This window comes from Vigna umbellata, chromosome 4 (genome assembly GCF_029865625.1).
Source record: "Vigna umbellata cultivar VRB3 chromosome 4, Vumbellata_1.0, whole genome shotgun sequence".
In the NCBI taxonomy this organism is placed as follows: domain Eukaryota; kingdom Viridiplantae; phylum Streptophyta; class Magnoliopsida; order Fabales; family Fabaceae; genus Vigna; species Vigna umbellata.
Genome location: NC_142168.1, coordinates 31670101 through 31679636, shown reverse-complemented (window position 1 = coordinate 31679636; position 9536 = coordinate 31670101). Strand labels below are relative to the sequence as shown.

Sequence of the window (9536 nt, the reverse complement as noted above, 5' to 3'; positions counted from 1 at the left end):
TTATTAATAAAATTAGTTAATATTTAAAATTTTAAAATTAATCAGTGAAATTCGTCCATAACTTAAATTTATTTATAAATTTATTTCTATTGATAAAATTTTGTTGATAACTATAAAATTTTTGTATTGGTAATATCTTCATGCAATCACAAATTATATACCATGAGATGGCTGGTTTTTATTACATTAATTATTAGTGTTATAATAATGATAATTGATTGAAAGTGTGGATTTTTATACGGTTGAAAAGAATATGCATATATATGTGGTGGAAAAATTAATTGAAGTGGGAGAATAAAATGAGTAAGAGATTTGTATGGGCAAGAATATATAGTTTAGCTTGAAAGGAAGCTATTGGGAGAGAGAGAGAAGATAGAAAGTGCATGAAGCTTGAGCTTACGGCGGGAGAAAAGAAAAAGAAGAACAAAAAGCAAAGAGAAACCACCGAAAAGCAACCTCGCCACCTGTACGTCGCTGTCTCACAACATTTCTAAGTGTCTCTGATCGTTCTTTATCATCATTTATAAACTCTCAAACAACAACACACATGTTGCACCAACCATTCTCTCTCTTTCTCACTCTTTCGTTTTCTTCTGTCTCTTCATGAGAGAAGAACAAAGAGAGAAAGATTGTCATGGAACATAAACATCATCAAAACTTGTTCAAGAAACAACACTGTTCTTCTTCTGTCTCCATGTTATTGTGTTATACTACTACTACTTCATCATCATCATCATCCTCATCGATTCTCTTCTCCCATGGTTTTGATCATCTTCAGGTACTGTTCATTATATTCCTTCATTTGTTTCATTCCCATGTATTCATCAACCCCATTTTTTTTTTCGTGAAAGAAATAGTAGGAAAATTCAAACTTTCATTTTCTGATAAATTTTTTGAAGAACCCCATTTAAAGCTGGCAGTCAATTAACGATTCCATTAGTTTCTGATGTTTTTTGCTACGTGGTTTCGTGTTTTGCATTCTGCTTTGTGAATGTTTAAATAGAGAAATTTTCCTGGTTTTGTTTATTTTTTTCTCAGTGAGTTTCTACTGTTGTGTTCGTTGAATCTTTATCGTTCTTGAGTGATTGTTATTTTATTATAATGTAAATATTACTTTAAATCATAGATTATAGTTTGTAACAAACTTGCACATGTTTATGGAACTGATCATGATGAACGCATAAGTTTGATCGATTCTTGTTTGCTGAGAAAATCGCAAAGGGAAGTTTACGAAAAATTGGACGCTTTCTTCGAGGTTTGGGAAACCGAATATTTCTTCAGATTGTTCTGTTGTTTTGGACATTATTAAGGTGGAAAATCTCTCAGGAAAAATTATAAATTTGTGTTCTTTATTTTTCTTTATTCAATTTTTAAGAGACAAATTTTAATTTCTTTACTCACCCCACTTGTTTTTTTTATTTAAAGTTGACATCTGTGATTAATTAAATTATTTCTCCTTCAAAAATATTGGTAACGATGGAGAGATTATTTATTGAACTGTCGACTTTTAAATGATATGATTAACAGTTTTTAATCTGAAAATGTCTTATTTTTCATGAAAAGGTAATTTTACACTTTTCTTTTCTCCCTCTCTTGATTTCTTTTATCCAAAACATCTCCTTAACACTGCGAAGGGAAACCCAATATCAAGATAGTTACAGCAAATGACGTGAAAAAGTTCTTTCCCTTTCTTTTTGATAAAAATCGAAAAAAGAAAAAGAAAAACCTAAACTTTAGCCACTTAAGAAGGTGGGGTTAAAATGACAATCCGAAGATAATTTTTTTCTTGTTTTCGAACTTTAAAAAACACTGCTTTCGTGAAACATGCTGTTTTCCACTTCAACAAGGTGGAGGTTTCTAATTCGATGTAGTGCAGGTAAGACTTTATAGAACCAAGGAATGTTCTATTGAATTTTTTTTTTCAGGGTTAGACTATTTTTCTCAGTTATATAAAGGGAATTTCAATGATATGGTAGGCATACCAGAAATTTTGGGGTTTAGTATTTAGTCTATGATGATAGGTAAGATAATGCAGAGCTTGAAAATAATCTATGACCAGTAGGACCAACTATAACGACTATTATTCTCAGGGTTAATGAAGGATAATCGTTGGTTCTTATTTAACTGTTTGTTCTGTTTCATTCGAGGCCTAGATGAATGTGATGAATTTTCATTTAGTCTTTTGATGCATTGCAGTGCAGGGGAGAAGATTAGAAGATATTGATTGGAGTGTGTGGATCAAATTTTGTCTCTGTGATCCATTCATGCACACTGTGTTGCATTGATTTGTTGAAAATTAGATAGAAGATGGAGACAGGGGAAAGCAACAGCAGTAACCAAAGGTGTGAAGTGTCGAAGGTTTCTTCATGGTATAGTCAATTCAGAAATGTTTCAAACCCTTGGTTGGCAAGATATGTGTATGCTTTGATCTTCCTAGTGGCCAATCTGTTGGCATGGGCTGCACGTGATGAACTTTCTAGCCTTACTGCTTTAACTCAACTGAAGGGTGAGATTGCTTCAATCCTTCATGAGCTTTCACATTCCATCACCATCACATTTAATTTTTGGTTGCTACTTTCAAATTTTGGCCATGTCCATGCCATGTGTATGGTAGAAAGATTGTTTTCTTTTCTAACACGTGGAGGGTTTTAAGCTGTTTTCAAGGTGTCATTTTTCTCATCACAAATCTTGACATTACAAGAAACTCTAGGCAAATTCTGTGAATGTATGTGACAGCAATTACATGGACTCTTAGACTAGAACAGTTTGCATGGACTCGTTAAAAAAGGAAAAGTGAACGAAAACTTTGAAATTTGAATTAGTTTTTAGTTAGAGACTTTCAATAAATGTCACTGTGCTTAACAACAACACCACATTAAATGAATTATTAGCATTATGTTGTTATGGCACCAGCAGCTTGAATTCTAACATATATTGAACCTTCAGGTGTAAAGGGATGCAAGGTTGGAAAAGACTGTTTGGGTGCAGATGGTGTTCTACGTGTGAGCATGGGTTGCTTTGTATCCTTTTCAAGTTTCAATGCTTATATGCAAGAAATCTGGTCTGGCCAATCATTAATCAAAATTTATGCTCAGTTTTTGAACCTTAATTCTTGATCAGTTGTTTTATATGATAATGTTCTGGTCAACTGCTGGTACTTCTAAATTGAAGGAAGGCAGAGATGAATGGCACTCAGGATGGTGGTTAGTCAAGACTGTTCTGTTGATCCTTGTGACAATATTCCCATTTTTACTCCCTTCTGAGTTGATTGAGCTCTATGGTTGGTAAATTGTGTCTCTGAAAAAACCTTCAAGTGTTAATGCTTCCTATTTGATATAAAAAAATGCTGCTTATATTCATTCTGTTATTTCTTTTGGGGCAGGTGAGATTGCACATTTTGGTGCCGGGTATGTCTATTTTTTACCTCAACTAAATGATTGCAGTATATTTTTGTCTCGAACTGATCTATGAAAGTTTTAATTTTCTCTATATTTTTCAGGGTTTTCCTCCTAATTCAACTAATAAGCATAATCAGCTTCATTACGTGGTTGACTGATTGTTTTGGCTCTGAAAAATATGCAGAAAGATGGTATGAAAATTGTAATTACATTACCCATATGCTATTCTTCTTTCATAATTCAGTTTGCAAAATTCTTGTGCAGTGCTCAAAATACTTCCTAAAACGTTTACACTTATCTTCAATTTCCTTGCAGCCAAATCCAGGTGATGTTATTTGCAACTGTTTCGTATTTTATCTGCTTGGTGGGGATCATTTTGATGTACCTTTGGTATGCACCACTACCATCTTGCCTCCTCAATATTTTCTTTATCACTTGGACCCTAGTGCTTCTTCAACTCATGACAAGTGTATCTCTTCACCCCAAAGTAAGCACTGTTTGCAGGTCTTTTGCTTGCTCAGCTTTCTTTATCTCCCATCATAACTTTATGTGAAATTTATGTTTCTCACTAGGTGAATGCTGGCATTCTAAGTCCAGGGTTGATGGGGCTTTATGTGGTTTTTCTTTGCTGGTGTGCAATCAGAAGGTAGGGACTACAATCTTTTTCTGTACTTTCGGATTTGTACAGATAATTTGATACAGCTGTGTAATGCATGTGAAGCTTCAAATGTCTAGATTTTTGTCAACCAAAGGAAACATAGATGTAAAATCAAACCATGTCTTACTTTTTGTTCTCCTAATTTCTCTCCATCCATTGCCTTTGTGATCCCTCTAACTTTCTGTTGTATTCATTTCTGTTGAATCTGAGCTTTAGAACATATTTGTGTGTGCAGTGAACCTGCAGGAGCTGATTGCATCAGAAAGTCAGAGTCTAAATCCAAAACAGATTGGCAAAGCATCATTGTAATATTTACTATTTCATTTGAAATATTCTCACATCAATGAGTAACATCAACACATTTTTATGAAAAAAACGATTTATATTTATTGTTACAATTGCTAGTATTTAATTTTTTAAACATGATATCACTTTACCTTCTTATTGTCTGACATTTGACACTGACTGTTGGCAGAGCTTTGTGGTTGCAATACTAGCGCTTGTTGTTGCAACATTTTCCACAGGCATAGATTCCAAATGCTTTCAAGTTAGTTACAGGATCTAAATTGAACTTTATTTTAACAGCAGATTCTCTCCAAAGCACATCTAACTGATATTCTTACAGTTCAGGAAGAGTGATCCTCCAGCAGAAGATGATGTTCCATACGGTTATGGCTTCTTCCATTTTGTTTTTGCCACAGGAGCAATGTACTTTGCAATGCTATTGATTGGGTGGAACAGTCACCATTCTATGAAAAAGTATGAAAATTTTGTCACTCACAACATAACCTTTTTTTACCTGGTTGCTAGCTTATTGGTGCTAGTAGAAAGTTTATGTGAAGTTGTTTCCTCTTAGAGCAAACTTTAACAGAAGTTATAAACTTTAATACCTATATTCTACTGCAGATGGACTATTGATATAGGCTGGACCAGCGCCTGGGTCAGAATAGTAAATGAATGGTTGGCAGTTTGTGTTTATCGTAAGTATGATCCCATCTCAATTTTGTCTAACCATAATCAGAAAGGAGGAATTCTACAAATAAATTTCCAACATTTTTTCTCATGGGGTGAAATGAATATGAATAGAGAATGGAACCTGTTAAATTGAAATGGAACTCACAGTTTATGAATTTCAGTCCATAACAAAGAATGTATGAAAAAGTTTCAAAACTGAGTTCAAGTTTGAACAATTTTAAACTGAGAGAGACTCTTAATAGTGTAATTTCTTGAGCCAATATGTTTTTGCCTTTTTTGACAGTATGGATGCTGGTGGCTCCAATCGTGTGGAAGAACAGACATGGTGATTCTACATAAGGACTTCGCTGCTATCCCCCATTGTGGTTTGAAATTGTGAGGATTAAGATATAAAATTGCCCTATATATCTGCTGCACATGTAGTTGATTCCTCCAAGTGCCCGTGTCTGGTAGGAAAAAGAATTTCCAACTGCATGCAGCATCCTAGAAATTTGAAGTCAGAAGTAATGGTGGTGGCACAAAGGCACATAAGCTTTTGGATTTGTTACTTGAGGCTACACAGTACCTGTTGTGTTCATTTGCCACTGAGGGAATCTAAATAACTCAACAATTAGAGTATGCTAATCAGAAATTGCATTCATCATTTTTCAGTTTCCCAGTTTCAACTATTACATTTTTTACGTGAGTGAATCATTGTATGTTCGATACACAGTATCACCATTTGTCTGTAACAAATAATGTCCAATACTATCAATGAAATACTGTTCATCGTTTTTTTATATTATATATAAGTATAGATATATAGATAGATATAGATATAATATGCTTTGTGTTGTGGTTTTTAATAGAGCTGTCAATTGACCCATGGCCTATGGGCCGGTCTTGATCCAACATTGAATAAATCTCCCTTTTAAGAAGCCTCGTATCATGGGATCCAAAAATAGTCCTAGCTCCCAAAGCTCCTCTCAAAGAGGTTAGGTTAGAGTAAGGGTCAAAGTGGGCTTAATTAACTCTTTAAAATAACAACTTTAACTGAGGTCAAATGTTGAACTGAGTCGTCTCGAGTAGAAAACCAAGACAACTTGGTCCAAAGTGGGGTCGAAACAAGCTAGAGACAGACCAGTTTGAGACAGGTTAACCTAAATCAAGTCGGGTCAAAGATTAAGACAGGTCATGATTGGCCAAAGTTCGTGACAGGTCGTGCCATGTTGAAAGTTGACACAGTTTGAGTCAGGTCAAAGACTGAGATTAGGTCAGGTTTAGGAATGACAACGGATTGGATAGAACACGAATAGTGCATACCTGCTATTTAAGTTTAATTAAATTTAACATAAAAAATATAAATTAAATTTTAATTTTAATTTTCTATGGGTAATGGATACCTACGGGTATGGGTAGTATGATATTTACACTTGATCTACGTATATGCAGGTACTAAATTATTCATTATTCATTACTCGCGAATACTCATTTAAAGTATCCATTTACTATTTGTAGTGAACTTTATCTGCGAATACCTATAAGCATGAGTATCTTTGTCATCCCTAGTCAGGTCGGGCTGAAAGACTAGATGTGTTGACCCAAGGCAAACATCAAGACGGGTCAGAATTGGCTGAAATTTAGATAGGCAACCAAATCAAAGTCAAGACGGTAGGTCAAGGAAGCTAAATCTAAGTCAAAGGTCGTGGAAACTGAACCGAATCAAAGGTCGAGACAGGTCGAAGGTCAAGACGGGTCAACCTATGCCAAAGGTTAAGATGGGTTAACTCAGGTCAAATGTGAAGATGACCCAACGCGGATCGAAGGTCGAGACAGACCAGTCTAGATCGAAGGTTGAGATGGGCTGACTAGATCGAAGTTCAATACGAGTTGGCATGAGATGAAGATCAAGATGAGACAATTTTGACTGAAGGTTGAGACGGATTGGCCTAAATCGTTGATCTAGATGGCCTGTCTTAAGTTGAAGGTCGAGATGGCCTGTTCCAAGTTGAAGCTCGAGATGTCTTGTGTTTGACTGAAGATCAAGATGGCCTACCTCGGTCCAATGGTCGAGATGAGCCACCTTGGGCGAAAGTTGAGAAAGGCTAGCCCGGGTCAAAGATTGAGATTTTCTACTCTGGATAGAAGGTCAATGTTAGCTAGTTTGAGCTAAAGACCCTAAGATAATTAAAAAATTTAATACTTTTTTTCATGTTTAAAAATAAATTCATGGGTTTGTCCTAGCTCACAAGACTTTTATTTCATGATTAAACTAATGGAACTCAAAAGAAATGATGATGATGATGGAGTTTTGAAGAGTGTACTCTTCTAGCATGTGGTACACTAGTTTGGACACCTTACAATAATGACAAGAAAGAAATTGTATTCAAAAGGAAAACCAAAAAAGAAATCATAAAACTTTTTTATTTAACAAAAATTAAAAGAAAGGAAATATGCTTAAGTTAGAAATAACCAATGAATCAATGTTACAAAATGAATACAAGACATTCAATCTTATATTGAGTATGACTTAATCGTGATATATATATTGAACGTAAGCATATAAGTTTTTTATGTTAATTATAAATTTACTCGTTAAGATGACAATAAAGTCATTTTTAATTTCCAATAATTAAATTTATTGAATATGATTGTATTAGAAATTTCAAATGAAAATTGAAAAGAGATAGTAAAAGAAAATAAATAATCCACTAAATGAAAGTTCTTAAAGAGCCCCAATTTATAAGGTATTATTTTAAAATGGTTAGGGTTAGAGTTAAAATGAATTTAGTCAGACTAAAAGACTTTAATTAATTTTTAAATATAAGACATTTAGTTCGGACAGAAGGTTGAACTAAGTCGATTTATGTCAAAGATCAAATCGAATATATTCAAGCCAAAGGCCAAATTGAGTCAACTTCCGCTGAAGGTTGAGATAAGTAAGTCTGGACTAAAAGTCAAGATGAGTTGATCCGAATTGAAGGTTAATTTAAGTTGACTTATAACCATATGCTTAATCTAGTCAACTTTTAACCTAGTTCAATGGGCCTTGATTTTCAGTTTAGGTCGATTATCCTTTAACATTTGTTATTAGACCTAAATTTGATTTGAATCGACCTTTGATCCTAACCAACATGATTCAACCTTCGATCCAAACTAATACGACTCAACCTTCAAACAGTAAACAAGATGATAAAAAGTAACATACATTGTATTATTAACACGAGACATTAGGCATAATTATAATGGATGATTTTTTTTCTCTTAACAAGTATTAGGGGTTACTATATGTTACTTTTTGTTATGAAATGAGTTTCGTACGTCAAGTTTTATTATTAATATGAGTATATTTGGTTTAATTTTTTAAAACTAAAAATCATACTTTGAAAGCTTTTGAATGCATGAATTTTGTACAAATCATGATTTTGAGTTTCTCGAAGTCCAGAAACATGGTACATTATTAATTTGACACTTATTTGAATTTCATAGAGATACATTATTACTCTGAATACGTGATAAAAATTTCATGATCTTATTTTCTAACAAACATGTGGCAAAAAAGTTCTCTAACATAAACTGCTGTTTATCAGTCTCGTCTAACACTCTTCTTATTAGGCTTAAATTGATTTTTAATGTTGAGAAACTTAGAATATCATTAATAAGAACTAATGTTTATAAACTTTTTATGAAAGTTATTTATATAAGTAACTATTATTTTAATTTAAAAATATATTTTAATTATTAAGGTTACATAATTATTAAAAGAAATTTTTAAATTAAAATATAGTTATCGTGTAAATAAAAACAAGTTAAGAACTTGGACTTAATTGCGATCATTCTTAAATCTTATGTGATAAAAAAATATATTTTAACTTAAAACAGTAACGAATAATTAATTTATTAAGTTTAAAGTTAAATTATTCATTAACTAAAAACGATTTTTTATCTAACTTTTACATATGATTAAATAAAAGCTTTGATAGATTTTCAATTAGACAAAAATGTCTTACTACCGATGTCACGTCAAGCACTTCCATTCCTGCAAAGATATACATTCTCTTATAAAATTAAGTTTAATTATTTTTTTGTTTTTTTCTCTAAAAATATTGAGTTGATTTTTTAGTTCTTTTAGTCTTAATTCAGTTTTGATTAGTTAAAAATTGATCTAATTAGTTTATTTTTATTGGTACTATGTAGACGTGTATAATTTGTAATTTTTTTAAAAATTTTTTAATTATTTTTAGATCATTGTGTCATGTGATATATAAATGTGACGTGGTAGAGTTGCGTGAAAAAGTCTCAATTTAATTTATATATTTGATTTTTTTCATTCAATTTAATTCTAATTTTCTATTAATAATACACATGACACAACTTTAAAATAACCTATAGCAAAATTAAAAAAATAATTAAAAAATTTTTAAAAATCACAATTTGAATAGTTTATAAAAAGAAAAACTAATTTTCACAGATAAAAACCAAATTAAGACTAAAAAAATAGAGAACGAGCTTGACATATTTAGACA

General features: G+C 32.4%; 1 protein-coding gene across 3 annotated transcripts; it reads left to right on the top strand.

Moving 5' to 3' along the window:
* Positions 1-307: 307 nt before the first annotated feature.
* Positions 308-5815, top strand: LOC124833135 (Serinc-domain containing serine and sphingolipid biosynthesis protein). 3 transcript variants are annotated; one of them, XM_088113864.1, is made up of 14 exons: positions 320-466; positions 614-778; positions 2197-2506; positions 2947-3020; positions 3121-3280; positions 3383-3407; positions 3500-3589; positions 3714-3885; positions 3971-4044; positions 4292-4361; positions 4532-4603; positions 4682-4815; positions 4963-5036; positions 5315-5815. In XM_088113864.1, exons 3-14 carry the CDS (start codon positions 2308-2310, stop codon positions 5368-5370), a joined length of 1200 nt encoding a protein of 399 aa, XP_087969990.1. In that variant the 5' UTR covers positions 320-466; positions 614-778; positions 2197-2307; the 3' UTR covers positions 5371-5815. The 3 variants fall into 3 exon arrangements, with proteins under 3 accessions (XP_087969991.1, XP_047163485.1, XP_087969990.1); XM_088113865.1 differs by lacking the exon at positions 614-778 and having other exon boundaries at positions 308-466; XM_047307529.2 differs by having other exon boundaries at positions 315-778.
* Positions 5816-9536: the final 3721 nt, after the last annotated feature.

Coding starts and splice junctions, on each gene's coding strand:
- LOC124833135 (XM_088113865.1), top strand. CDS start 2,308: ATGGAGACAGGGGAAAGCAACAGCAGTAACCAAAGGTGTGAAGTGTCG. Junction 4,045..4,291: donor TGCTGGTGTGCAATCAGAAG/GTAGGGACTACA, acceptor TTGTGTGTGCAG/TGAACCTGCAGGAGCTGATT. Junction 4,816..4,962: donor AGTCACCATTCTATGAAAAA/GTATGAAAATTT, acceptor ATTCTACTGCAG/ATGGACTATTGATATAGGCT.